General features: G+C 30.5%; 2 protein-coding genes across 2 annotated transcripts; both read left to right on the forward strand.

Annotated features, from left to right (window-relative positions):
- The first annotated feature begins 2619 nt into the window (after positions 1-2619).
- LOC131613548 (tetraspanin-6-like) lies at positions 2620-3996 on the forward strand. Its single transcript, XM_058885209.1, has 3 exons — positions 2620-3231; positions 3387-3706; positions 3802-3996. The coding sequence occupies exons 1-3, from the start codon at positions 2740-2742 to the stop codon at positions 3839-3841; spliced, it is 852 nt and encodes a 283-aa protein (XP_058741192.1). The 5' UTR covers positions 2620-2739; the 3' UTR covers positions 3842-3996.
- A 5349-nt stretch (positions 3997-9345) lies between these two features.
- Positions 9346-11402, forward strand: LOC131613556 (uncharacterized). Its single transcript, XM_058885217.1, has 6 exons — positions 9346-9731; positions 9985-10012; positions 10124-10354; positions 10514-10577; positions 10652-10711; positions 11070-11402. Exons 1-6 carry the CDS (start codon positions 9592-9594, stop codon positions 11123-11125), a joined length of 579 nt encoding a protein of 192 aa, XP_058741200.1. The 5' UTR covers positions 9346-9591; the 3' UTR covers positions 11126-11402.
- Positions 11403-15098: the final 3696 nt, after the last annotated feature.

Below are 15098 nucleotides of genomic sequence, written 5' to 3' on the forward strand. Positions count from 1 at the left end.
GTCTATTTACCACATATAACCGGCATGCATTAAAACTGAAAAGTCAGTCTCGACCAGTGAAATCCAGCTTTCCACAAAACAATTTTTTTAATTAAAAAATTGATAAATAATATAGTGTCGAAATCAAGGCTGCGTTGCTACGCATGTTTATTGAACTTCCTATGTGTGACATAGAACCAAAGCAAGAAGCCTAAAACTAAATTGACAAAAACATCGTAAACACACGATGACTTGCTTCCATTTTTTATTTTATTTTATATAAATACATTACAGTTTTTATACTTTTATTATTATTATTTATCAAATTTTCATTTTTATACAATATAAGTGGAAGTCTTCATCAACTTTTTTTAATACTTTTATACTTATTTTTAATTTCAAAAAATATCTCTAGTAATTTGCCATCGCATGAAAATTAATTTCTAACTTTTCATTGTGTAAAACTATAATTATTATCTTATATTTGTTTATTATATCCAATATCATATCAAAAAATATGTTTTATTATTATCGGTAGGGGTGGCAAAACGGGTCGCCCGCCTCGCCTTAAGCCCACTAAAAAATGAGCGGAGCGTGCATACCCGCCAAGTGAAATGGACATAAAAATCATGTCCGTCCCGCCAAGATAGCGGGTTGGCGGGCTTGCCCGCCTATTTTTATCTATATATTTTTTTTCATTTTTTAATAGATTAATAGGTCTTTTTAACCTTTTAATTAAACTTTCCACTTATTTTTTAAAACATTTTTTTATAAAAGCAACTTTTAACGATTTTTACTTAAAAAAATATTACATATATTTACTAATAAATATATAAAATAAACCATCAAGAATTATAATTACTATAATTAACTAAAAAAGAGGGAATTTTGGAGGATGGGCGGGCTTTGACGGGCGGCGGGCATTGGCGAAGCGGACTATGACGGGCGGCGGATTTTGGCGGGGCGGACTTTGGCGAGCGGCGGACCTAAAATCCCAACCCAATCCGCCATTTTTTAGCGGGTGCGCGGGCCGGCCCGGCGGGCCACAGCCCATTTTGCCACCCCTAATTATCGGTTGAATCTCGCTCACATCTCGATTAAACCTTAAATCTCTAGTTACACCAGTTTAATGTCCGATCTAGTTTTAATTATTTTGCTATGTAAGTCCATTTTTATTTTTTCTTTAATTATTTTTATTTTACATTTTGTATATAACAATGAATTATTTCATTCGACCAAACAAGATTCTATTTGCTTTGACTCAAGTCAACTTTGACATAAATTAGGTTTTAAAACCAGCAAGCACATTTCACTCTAAGACAACTTTTTTTTTTTATCATTAACCAATTTAAAAAATGATCACAAATCACTTTGCCTCAATAATCACTTTGTCCTCTTCTCTAATTCAATATTATACACATGCATGTCTATGTGTATTTTTTTACTTACAGATCATTTCCCTGTCAAAATTGTGCAATATGGGGGAAAGGGGTTGGTGGACAACTTTTACATAAATAGCTTTTTTGAATTTTTGAATTTTAAATTTCAATTGGTAGAAGACAATATATCAACAACACAAGGTGCTTTGCTAAAGTAAATTTTGTCATTGACGAATTAAAGGTTAGTGGAACTTCTTTTTAAGAAACAAAAAGAAAAGGATTAGGGTACCTTATGGAGCCTAAAAGACACACATGGATTAATGTATAACATTAAGATTAGATGAGACATGAGGATAAGAGAAAAAAAAGAGCATCCATATTCCATATACTATATTTATATTATTCTTTAGTACCCATTCAAGAATAACCCAAATCTGGTTCATGATGATCTTGCTTCACAAAGAAGTCCAAATGGGGACCATACAATCCAAAAAGTAGCATAATTTGTAGTTACCAAAATGACCATCAATATAGAGTTCTTCATTCCTTGCTTGCCTTGTCTAAATGCATATGGAATTTATGCCTTTGCAAATTATCCTATACCTGAAGGTATATTGAAAAATATGTAATAACTATGTTTTTAAAAAAAATTGATACTCGATTTAAGTTAGACCGATTTCACCGTCTATTAACAAATGATTTAATTGAATAGAGGGCAAAACTCTATATGAATATAACATGAGGGTGACAAAACAGGCCCGACTTATCGAGTATGTCAATTTTACTCGCATTTTTTAGAGCGACCAAAATTTTAACATTCACACTCTAATATATTCGCACCGCTCTATTTTCTTACATACTTTTGCAAACAAATAAATTAATAAATTTTTATACAAATTTTAGTCTTTAATGGTCCAAGACCCTCCGTGTGTCGTTCGCCTTCATGTTTTTATTTTATTTTAAATGGGCTAAAATTTTAGTCTGGAAATGTTAAGTGTGTTCGTTTCATTTCAATTTTTTATTTTTCTAGATTTTAAAAGATAGATATGCTTGTTTGCCACCTCTAATTACATGATGTGTCCAATATGTGTGACTATTATAAACTTAAGAATACTTGGTTGAATTTTTAATCATAAAAAAGGATAAATATGTCAATTGAGTCATTAGGAAAAGAAAAAGCCAGAAAATGAGGCAAGTAAGAAGGGCAAATTTGTCTTTTCAAAAAATAACTTCCTTAACAACTAAGTACAGTGTCATGATCATTCACTCATTTTCACAAACATTGATCAACTAAAGTTTCTAACTATACACTCCCTTTTAAATAGACACAAAGAAGACACCACAATAAAATACCAATAGAGAGAAACTAAGAGTAAGAAACATGTATAGGTTCAGCAACACAGTGATAGGGTTCTTAAACTTGTTAACACTATTAGCATCCATACCAATAATTGGAGCAGGATTATGGATGGCAAGAAGCAGCACAACATGTGAAAATTTTCTCCAAACACCACTTCTTGTAATAGGTTTTATTGTACTTGTGATATCATTAGCCGGTTTCATTGGTGCTTGTTTTCATGTAGCATGTGCACTATGGTTGTATTTGGTTATCATGTTGGTGCTAATAGCAGCACTATTGGGTGTAACTGTATTTGGTTTTGGTGTGACTAGTAAGGGTGGTGGTGTTGAAGTTCCAGGTAGATCTTACAGTGAGTATCATCTTATGGATTATTCACCTTGGTTGAAGAAAAGAATAGAAAATCCTAAGTATTGGAATACTTTAAGGAATTGTATTTTGGGTTCTAAAACTTGTGATAAACTTGCTTCTTGGACTCCTTTGGATTATATGCAGAATGATATGTCTCCAATACAGGTACACTTTTTTTTATTCGTAAATAACCACTAAAAACTCACACACACAGTCACCAGGTCAAACCCTGGTAGTAATACTAATATCGGTTTTTGTCAGTTGAGTTAAAATTTGCAGATGATTCTATATTTAATGTTAAAATGTTTTCGATGATGCAGTCAGGATGTTGTAAGCCACCAACAGCTTGCAGCTACAACATGGAATCAGTGATGCTGAATCAAGACTCAGATTGCTATAAATGGAATAATGCACCAACCGTGTTATGTTATGAGTGTGATTCATGCAAAGCCGGTGTACTTGAAAACCTAAGAAGGAATTGGCATAAATTATCGGTTCTCATTGTCACGATGCTGGTTCTTCTCATAGGGATTTATTCGATTGGTTGTTGTGCTTTCAGAAATGCGAGAAGAGCTCAAACGGATTATCCGTATGGTGAAAATCGAATGACCAAAGTTCGGCCTAGATGGGATTATCATTGGTAACTCCATGTTAATGTTTTCTTTTGTGTGAAAATTTGTACAAGAAATCTTGAATAAAGATGGTTTATGTTATTTACTTTTTTATTTTTCATAGGTGGAGATGGTTGCATGACAGGAAAGAACAGCTTTATTAGAAGATAAGCTCTACCATCCATGGATTGTGACAATTCACTTCTTTTTACAGTGTTTTGTTTGTTATTTCTAGTATCAGTTTTCTAGTTGGGTGCTTTTTTTTTGTATAAAACTTGATTTTGCTTTATCTCAATTATCATAGCAGACAGTTGCTTTATTTTGCCTTTTTTTTTTTTTGATTTGTGGATGTTTTTTTAATGCATAAAGTAGGTTGAATTATACAATGGGATTAAAAAAGAAGAGAAAAGGCACCATTATTGAATTTTTATCTTACATATAGGATCAAAATCTTTCAATTATAGTGGATAGTTGTATGTATAATTGGAGATGTGATAATGTTAAATTTTTAAAAGAAAACTATACACACAGATAAAAAGTTCCACTTGCTATTCTGTTCTTACTGAGTAACTCTTGCTAAATAATGCAAGAGAGAATAAATACCTAAGGATTTCATTAGACATAAATATAAAAGACAAGAAAAATATCAAACTAAAAAAAATCTCATAGTTTTTACATAAAAAGTAGTAGCGTATTGTTTTCGTGCAAATATACCATTTATTTTTTTCTGAACTAGAATCGAGAATAGAAGAAATATTTGAAAATGACCGATTCGTAGAAACTTCTAGGATGTGATTCTGGTGAACATAGAAGATACCTATAGAAGACGCCACTTCAACACTCAAGTCAGTTTGTGTTTGAATGAGTAAACAAATAACAAGTGTGTCTAAAAGAATATTTGGGTGTGACTCATGGTCACGATTTTATAGATGAGATGATTAGAACTATTCTTGATATGTGTGGAGTGCAGACAATCGTTGGACGTGATCAACGATGGAGATGGGGGAAGACGTCTTGCTCATATGTGATGTCCAAAAGTAAAGGCCCACTTGTGTGTTGGTATGTGGAACATTTTTTTGCTGGATTGGACCTATGAATTGGGTCAGTCATACCGGGCCTTTGGCCACCCATAATAATTGTCCCTCAATTCATATGTCTATCATTTCTTCCTTTAGAATCGGGGGAGGAGTCATATGTCCTCAGTTTCGGTTGCGAACAAGTTATCAAACGACCTCTCTCTATGGCACAATTGTACCAACATAAACTGACTATAGTATGGAGACTTGGTTCTCCCTGGATGCTGCCTCTTATAGAGTGTTGTCCCTAGGTGGAGTGTATTATAGGTTTTCATTAATTTTAAGTATCCTTTCAGCCAAGAATTATGACTTGTGTTGGTGTACTAGGTTGTAGAACTTGTTTAGTAATTCGATTTCTCCATGTGCTCCAAGGTTTGATTGCAGTAGCTCAAGGCTTGAGAGCATTTTTTATACAAGTACAATAAGTTGTGATGGAAGTTAATGTGATGGTTCTCCCTAGCAAGGTTGTTGTATAGGTTTGAAGAACCAGATAGCTTAAAACACTCTTTGACCAACTTTTGAAGGAACAAAATCTTGTTGTGTAGGGCCAACTGGAGATGTCAACAGAATTGGACAGTCTTCCACAGGAGAAGGGGAGGAAGAGGCGGAGCTTTGGCAGCTTTAGCAACAACTTATTTTTGGGCGATAGATAGAGTGACTTTGGATGTCACTATGCTTGATGTGATGTGTTTGATAGTAGATTTGTCTAAGGAGGAGATTGAAGCTTCAAGAAAGGAAGTCGATGATATGGATCTTTGGTGGAGAAATAATGTTTTTTCATGAAATTTAGTGGGAATGTTGATTCCCACTAACGGTGCCACTATTTGGTTGGGAACTAGAAATAAAAAATGAGGTGGTGGAGTTGGATCTCATTGCGGTGGAGCAATACTTCTGATGCGATTGATCGGGATGGATCTACAAGGTTAGCACTCAAGCACTCAAGTTAGTGTGAGAATCAAAAGTAATGTCGGAGTGAAAATTAAATTTGAACACATAAAATGGTGCACTTTTCTATTATATATCAAGAGCGATTGGAATCGTTCGTGTGTAATGTGGCATGCTATGTCAACAACCATAAGAGTACAAGTTTACTTGTTCTGTGCATCTTTCTACTTGCAGTTTCCTCTGGAGTCTTTTTCCATGAGTCTTATAAAACATAAAGTAATAATAATATTTTAAAGAAAAATAATTTTATTTTTACTAAATTAATCTCATTACAATAAATAAAAAGGGAAATTAAAACTTAAAAGTTGTATGGTATAAACTAAATTAATTCTATAAACTAAATTAGCTCAATAGTATAAATGAAAAATAATAATTAAAGCTACATTTAAAAAAAATTATAAATATGTTCGTTATCATTAGCGCTTGTTTGTTTCGGGTTTTTTAAATGATATATATATATATATATATATATATATATATATATATATATATATATATATATATATATATATATATATATATATATATATATATATATATATATATATATATATATATATATATATATATATATATATATATATATATATATATATATATATATATGAGGAGGAATATATTTACTCCAAGAGTAAGTGTTGAACACTTACTCCAAATCTTAACCATTGATTATCATTAATCTAACGGCTGTAATTAATTTTTTATGTAGAAAAATATTTTCAAAAATAATTAGATTAAATAATCAATTAAAACCGTTAGATTAATAAAAATCAATGGTTAAGATTTTGAGTAAGTCTTCTACACTTATTCTTGGAGTAAATATATCCCTCCTCTCTCTCTCTCTCTATATATATATATATATATATATATATATATATATATATATATATATATATATATATATATATATATATATATATATATATATATATATATATATATATATATATATACAAATAACTTTTTAAGAGCACTGAGATGAGATGGTGGGGTCTTTTCCAGTTTAACTAGAGGTCTTGGGTTCGATCCCTGTTATGGACATGTAGTGAGTTTGGTCGCTTATATGGTCATACACGTCTCGAGGGATTAGTCTATGCAGTTGTTCACAAATGACGGTCATACACGACTCGAGGGATTAGTCTCTATAATTGTGCGCAGAGGATATTCTGGTTTATACGAAAAACAAGCTTCAAATGGAAATTTGATTTGAATAGTTAATTTTAAAATATTACTTTATGTATATCACATTTTATTATAACTTTTTTTATATCAAAGTTTCAAGAAAAATAAGAACACTTAATTTTAAAACTGCTTCAAATACATTTTTCATAAAAATTATTTTTAAGGTTCAATTTTTTTAAATTTACGATTTTGACTATGTTTTAATCTTCAATAATATATGTTTATATTACAGAATGTGAAAATTAATTTATCAATTTTAAAAATTATTATTTAAAAAACATCTTTATAAAAATCATTATTGAAAATATAAAAAAGTTATTTTTTTTTAACAAATAAAACAAACATGCGCTTAAACTTTTAAGCTTAAGCTTACAATCCGCGAGTTTTTTAGAATATCATGAAAGCCCTAATGAGTATGGATTAGAATTTTTTGTAAAGTTTTCATACAATTTAATGTATTAATATGTCGCAGTTAGGGGTGAGAATAGGCTGGATTGAAGTAGGCTTTGTCCAGCTTGAGCCTGACCTGCTAAAAAATACAAAACTTAAGTCTGGCTTGTGGTCTATCACATGCTTATTTTTTAGCCTGAACTAGGCTTTTGAAAATGTCTGATTAGCTTATTAGGCTGCTTAAAAAACCTATATCATTAGAACATATATAAATAAGCAATTCTACTAATGTTTAAATATACAAGAGAATCAAAAGTACAATAAGATTAAATGTTTGTTTGCATTGATTTATTTGAGCTTACAAAGTACCATAAGTTTTGTAAGATTATTTGTTTGGAGAACTTATAAAAAAAACTTATGATATTATTCATAAGGTTTTTTCAACTTATTTTCACAAGTTCTTCAAGATAACTAAACTTTACTTTTGTATTTTAATATAAAGTACAAAATACAATATAACAAATGATAAATTTACTTATATTTATTTAAATAGGATGGCCTGATGGACTTAAAAGATTTTTTTATGGCATGTGGCCTAACCTATTTAACTAAACAGGCTTATAAAAAAGCCTAGGCATTTTCTACTTTAAAAAAAAGCTGGTCTGGGCTTGGTCAGTGAAGGATAGGTCGTAGGCTCCTGTTTGTTGGTCTGACTTATTCCCACCCCTAGACTCGCAGCAATTGATTTAAAATCAAACAATTAAATTTTGATATTTATTTCAAGATTTAAAACATTCTACGTCATTGATTTATATCAGACGACAATAAGCTATAATTGTATCACATCAGACAATCTAGATCCATGCGTCAAACCAACTATAACATTATTCATTTAAAGGAGAAGAAACTATAGATATGTTCTCCCGTCTCTCTAGAAAATTCCCCCCAACCTTTTAGGGTTTGGTGGCTACGTCTCACCTTCATGGTGGTTCTTCTCTCTCACCTTTATAATTGTCACCTCCTCCTCTATTGAGAGCCTACTGAATCCTTTCAACTACATCCACACGTTCTTATCAAAATCAGCTTACTCGTTGGTTACTCCCTTTCTCCACTCCGAACCACCGTCAACTTTCACTTCTCTGTTGATGTGGCTGCCATCGGAGCCACCACCACCAATAATGAGGAGTCTGGAATGGTAATTTTTGCAGCTCAAGCTTAACAACAGTGAATGTAACTTTCTCCCATGTAGCTGCTCTTACATCTCCAACGTTGGCAACCATTCGTCCACTACCAAAGTTGTCAAGGATACTATACACCTTGCAGTTATTTCCTCTGTCAGATTTATCTACTTTTGCTTATTTTTATGTGTTTTTTATTTCGTGTTTTTGTCTTTTGGGATCTAAGGTTGCACTTTTGGGGTTTGAAAAAAGTCTCAAAAGTGTTTTGTATCCTAAAGCAACACCTACATTTCCTCTATTCATCAATTAATCTTTCAAACAATTGATAAAAATGGACAATCTTAAGACCAAAGATAGTCCAATTGCACAAACACAAGTCAAAGAAATCATTTGTAATTATATTCATAAAAAATTGTAAATTCTTTTCTATCTTATCATTGATATGTTCGTAAGAGTGAGAGTGAAAGACTTAGATGATAAGTTACTGCTTCTATTTTTGATTTGTTTGTGTCTTGTTACCGTGTAACACTTTATGTGTAACTTTTTTATATGACTATGTATTCATTTGGTTAGAATTACCTATTTCAAAGTGTTTGTAATGTCTAGATTCTCTTAATCTAATGAATGCATTACTTAAAAAAAAAAAACTATTTTTTTTTGTCAACGAAAAAAAACATTATTGATTTAAGGATAAATCTCCACCTTAATAATGGTGAGTCAGCTAGTCACTTCCATCACCACCACACAATTACAAACATTGGCGTTGGCGGCTCGTGGACCCTCTAACACCCATCAATCATGATACTCTTCAACAGCTTCTTCTCCACTCACATTATTTGTTAGTTTTCTTTTTTTTTTTACAACTCACATTCTTTACAAATAATAATAATAATAATAATAATCTGCTAATTAAATTAAATGAAAAAAATGTGAATAATGAAATTCGAAAGAAAGATAAGGACGAACAGTTGCACTCCAAAATCTGGAAACTCAATTCCCAATTCATTCTTTTCATCAATAAAACCCAATTCCCATCTTTTTCTCCCTAAATTCTAAAATAGCAACAAACTAAATCTCTCTCTTACGATTTATTGAAATCTGAACCGTTGATCTTCTGCCTCCGTTTTGATCTTCCTCGCTGTCATGGAGGTCCGATCAAACCCCACCGCCGAAAATTCCCCTGATCAATCGCCGCCCAGTCGCCACCGTCGATCATCCGCCACCTCTTCCAAGAAGCCTCTCGCTTCTCCTCTTCCCGTTGACACGTCGTCCGTTTCTCAGAGGTTAATCTCTCTCCACTACTTTGTTCCCCTGAAGTATTTCTAAAATTGATTTTCCATTATGTAAAATACTGTTATAGTAAACAACTTTTAGGTTTTGATTCGTAAATTTTTATTACAATTTTCACGATCCATGCATGAATTTAGATTTCCATGTCTTCGTTATTACTTTTTTTTTTATCTTGAGCTTTTTTATATGTATAGGTTTTGATTCGATGGTTTTGTTGGTTCTTTTTTTTTCTTCATGTAATTGCAGATTACAGAAGGAGTTAATGGCTCTCATGGTATGTTTCTCTTTGCTTTAATCATTGTCATCATCATCATTGTCATTTGAAATCTTACAAAAATGAATAAGGGTTGATTTGGTTGTAAACTGTGTTACTTTTTTGTTGCAGATGAGTGGAGGAGATCTTGGAGTATCAGCTTTTCCAGTTGCAGAGAGTATTTTTAATTGGGTTGGTACAATTGAAGGTGGAAAAGGAACTTTGTATGAGGGTTTATCTTATAAACTCTCCTTACGTTTTCCCGTGGACTATCCTTTTAAACCACCACAAGTGAAGTTTGACTCGATGTGCTTTCATCCGAATGTTGACCAGTTTGGCAACATATGTCTCGACATCCTTCAGGTATTCATCAAATTGGACAACAAAAGAGCATAGAATAGAGCCAAAATTTTCAATATCTGCGTCGTTACTGCTTAGGATTTTCAAATTATTTGTACTACGGCTGCCTAGAATTAGTAGATGTGGATGAAATATTAATTTCTTTCGGACGTGTTTTTATAGGACAAGTGGTCTTCGGCTTATGATTGTAGAACTATTCTTTTGTCTATTCAAAGTCTATTGGAAGGTCTGTTCTTCATTTATTTTGAGTTTTGCAGTCACCTTTACGTGTTTGTCTGATCAATTATTTTCGATCAACAGAGCCTAACCTGGAGAGTCCTCTAAATAGCTACGCTGCAGAGCTTTGGAATGATAAGGAAGGTTAGGATTTTTTTTTCCAATGTAAATCACATGTGTTTTCTGAGTTACTAATTATTTAAACCTTGAAACTATTTGTTGTTATGGAGTGCGTTTTTTAATTGATGCTTTGTTAGACTTCTTCCTATGGCAGCTATGTGCAGTTATGAGAAGTTATTATGGGCTTATGGCAGTTATATTGTTTCATTTTAGAAACAAATAGGGAAAAGATAGGATAAACTGATTATGGAGTAGTTATTGAATGGTTTCGCTGTTCTAGACAAATTCTGCAAAGGATTGTTCTGTAGTTCTGTTTTCTTTTACTATTCATTCACCATAAATAACCGTTTCTATCATGCCACTCATTCAATTTATCATGCAGATTTCAAGAGAATGGTCCACAAACAGTATTTAGCTGGAGAAGCACCTGAAAGTTGATTGATGCAATTCTAAAGCGAGACCAATTATTTTCAGCACTTTAGCTGTAAAAACATTTGTGAAAAGAAATTTTATGCAGCCTATACATATGCCCATTTTTTATGATACTTTGGTATTGGAATATGAAACTACATAAATTCTCAGAAAGTCTTCTGATGACTGTATAAAAGTTGTAAAATAATTTGTTGCAAAGGTGCAGAATAATTCAGTGGCCGTGATTATGTGGCTTACATCAGTAAATTCCTTTTACGTAGTACAGTGTATCTCATGTTTTGAAGCTGTTGTCTGGGTTCCATTCTATGTGTCTAATTAGGTGAGTACTGCATATCATTTCGAATTCCAGAACATGTTAACTTTTTGAATAGAGAGTTCCGCATTCTGTATATTAACTTTCAGACAGATTTTTTTTTTTTGATAAGCAATGGAATAGGATTAATCATTCAAAAAACAGAGTACAAGGGGTACTCGCCCGCCCGTTACACAACCATTACACGACCATTACAGAAGCATAGAATCCAACGGAGTTACAGATGTTGATACATTCCAGTTTGCGGTTTTGGTTCCGGGTAACTAGGATTTGGTCACCCTACACATAACAAAAGTTATAAAATTCATTGACTTTTGCAGTTGTCTGAAAATTGTCATGCACACAATTTCATATTAGTTAGAATGTGCAAGGTTCTTGTTCAGGAAGTTAAACATGATATAATGACAATCTATTACATGATATAAAAATTTGTCTAAAATATGGAATAAAGACAAACATAAGTAGTTTTCCGATAGAACATAGGTCCAAAAAATTGAAATAATTGATCGGGTTGGGCAGTTGTCTCAAAATTGCCATGTACATTAGTTAGGTAGTAAAGTGATTATGCCAATAAAATGTGCAAGGTTCTTGATCAGGAAGTTAAACATAACATAATGAAAATCTATTACATGTTATTAGAGTTTGTCTAAAATATGGAATGAAAATAAACATAAGTTGTAAATTGTAATTTCTCCATAGAATGATATATATGCTATAATTTTGTATCTATTATAAAATTAAATCCATATATATATATATATATATATATATATATATATATATATATATATATATATATATATATATATATATATATATATATATATATATATATATATATATATATATATATATATATATATATATATATATATATATATATATATATATATATATATATATATATATATATATATATATATATATAAACTACGTACCTTTTAAGATTGAGAGACCTTTTGAATAGAAATGCTCTCACGTACCTTTTAAGATTGAGAGACCTTTTGAATAGAAATGCTCTCACGTACCTTTTAAGATTGAGAGACCTTTTGAATAGAAATGCTCTCACATACCTTTTAATATTGAGAGACCTTTTGAATAGAAACGCTCTCAGAGAGAATATGAGAGAATTACTATCTCATTGCCGTTTAGGGTTTTAGAGTATCTTAATCGTTTAATGGGGCAACGCTTAAAAGCTAAAAGACTGAGGGCAGAGACCTCTCATTGGACTTAACTGAATGGTCCAACCCATCACGGTTCATTCAGACACAAAATCAAATCAAATAATTCATGAATAATTAGTGTTTAATAATATTGACCATAACATAATTAATTAATAATTAATTATTTCAATCCATATTTAATTAATTAAATAATTAATCTAATAATCTTCCACTTGGATGACAATAATTAATTATTAAAAAATATTAATTTTAATGTTAGAATACAAATGCCTTGCGACATCGCCCCACGTTGCAACAATATATAATTGTTATTATAAAAGACTTTGGAAATTCTCACATGTGTCAGAGTATATTATGCTACTGTTATGTGTTGGTCTGATTTTATGTTTGCAGGTTCTAGCATCCTTCTGCATAGAGGACTGGTGTTAATCCTTTCATATTAGTTGTTATAGAGGTTCTAATATGGAGGTTTGAGCAGTTCAATGCATATGATGTTTAACATTTTACTTTAATATTCTTTTTATACCACCTTTTAGTTGAAGCATTGTGTTAAAGGGATTTCAAATACCATCTTTTAAGAGGGAATTTCATAATTCCCCTCTGTCACGCATCTTTGTTAAAGACACTGATCTACAATTCTTTGCCATTCGAGTTTATCGCTCATGTTATTATCTATTGCTCTTTCTTGACACCTTACAGAAGTATATCAATCAAAGTTGATGTAAGGCTAGGTTTTGCAGAAGAAAAAAGGCGATGGGAATGTATTGTTTTATTCATTTTTAGTGCAATCCATTCCTGCTGCAGTGCTTTGTGTTTTGATTATTTGGAAGCTTTGAAATATGAATTCTTCTTCTATTGAATTTATCTGTACTATATTGAGTTATAAGCATTAATTTTTCTTTACATATCCATTGATTCAATGTGATCAGCTATCAATTGTTGGAATATAAGGTTTATTGCTCGAACTGAATTGTTGTTTTTTGATGTATTTTGGCAAGAATAATGAAACAAGATTGTAAGATTCATTGTATCAACAAATGTAACACTAGACTAAAGAAACAAGATTAGCTTTTGTCTTGTATTAGTTCAAGAAGGAATTAATATGGGAACCATTTTCTTCATGATGTTGTGCGTGACTCGAAACCATAGGTCTTATTGCCAGAATTGGGACTCAGGTAAATCAACTAGTGGTTAAACTTCATTGGTTGATAGTTTGAATAGATGATTTTGTGAAGGGTTTATACTCTTATTTGCATTGCTTGAGAAATCCTTTATAGGTTGAATGTGATACTGTTGTACAAAAATGCTTAATGAGTTTCCTCTTTATTTTTTTGATATTCCAACAATCTCTTTATTTTCATCATTCATGATAAGGTAAGCCAGTAACAAACCCGTGCATACGCACGAATTCTGATTTGGTACGCGCAGTTATTTATATAATATATTTATTTTAAATCAAAATATAAATTTTAATCAAACTTTTTAGATCATAAACCCCATTTTTTGTATATAAAAATATTTAGATCAATAATATATTTTTCCCGTATATAAATATTATTTATGTTTAGGTATCATTTAGAAAAATATCTGAATCAATAGTAAATTTTTCGTATATAAAAATATTTAAATTAATAATTTATTTTTTCCCCGTATACCATTTTTAAGTCAAAATATTTTGGATCACAAATACCATTTTTTATATATAAAAATATTTAGATCATTAATAGATTTTTCCGATATACAAATATTATTTATTTTTAGGCATCGTTTACAAAAATATCTGAATCAATTGTAAATTTTCGTATATAAAAATATTTAGATCAATACTAGTTTTTCCTGTATACCTTTTTTTAATAATTTTTTTTTTGAATCATAAATACCATTTTTCATATATAAAAGTATTTAGTTTACTAATAGATTTTTCCCATATTCAAATATTATTTATATTTAGGTATCTTTTACATACAAATATTTATATCAATAATAATTTTTTTTCCCGTATACCTTTTTTGAATACAAATTTTTTGGATCATAAATACCATTTTTCGTATGTAAAGATATTTAGATCAATAATAGAATTTTTCCCATATATAAATATTATTTTTGTTTAGGTATCATTGGGAAAAAAATATATGAATCAATAGAATTTGACTATAAATAATAGTATTATGTTACAATTGAATAAGTAATACACTTTTTCCCGTATATATATAAATATATATATATATATATATATATATATATATATATATATATATATATATATATATATATATATATATATATATATATCCTATTTACGTTGATAACATATATTCGTGAAATGACATCAATAAAAAATAATTTTTCTAATATTTAATTATTCAAACATTATTTTAATTGTATAAACTTCATTAATTACATATATTAATACAATAATATTTTGAATCGTATAAATTAAAGTTAATGATAAGTGACACACATTTTTGTATTCTATCCAATA

The sequence above is a fragment of the Vicia villosa genome, linkage group LG1 (assembly GCF_029867415.1).
Source record: "Vicia villosa cultivar HV-30 ecotype Madison, WI linkage group LG1, Vvil1.0, whole genome shotgun sequence".
NCBI classification, from domain to species: Eukaryota; Viridiplantae; Streptophyta; class Magnoliopsida; order Fabales; family Fabaceae; genus Vicia; species Vicia villosa.

Coding starts and splice junctions, on each gene's coding strand:
- LOC131613548 (XM_058885209.1), top strand. CDS start 2,740: ATGTATAGGTTCAGCAACACAGTGATAGGGTTCTTAAACTTGTTAACA. Junction 3,232..3,386: donor ATGATATGTCTCCAATACAG/GTACACTTTTTT, acceptor TCGATGATGCAG/TCAGGATGTTGTAAGCCACC. Junction 3,707..3,801: donor CCTAGATGGGATTATCATTG/GTAACTCCATGT, acceptor TATTTTTCATAG/GTGGAGATGGTTGCATGACA.
- LOC131613556 (XM_058885217.1), top strand. CDS start 9,592: ATGGAGGTCCGATCAAACCCCACCGCCGAAAATTCCCCTGATCAATCG. Junction 9,732..9,984: donor ACGTCGTCCGTTTCTCAGAG/GTTAATCTCTCT, acceptor ATGTAATTGCAG/ATTACAGAAGGAGTTAATGG. Junction 10,578..10,651: donor TATTCAAAGTCTATTGGAAG/GTCTGTTCTTCA, acceptor TTCGATCAACAG/AGCCTAACCTGGAGAGTCCT.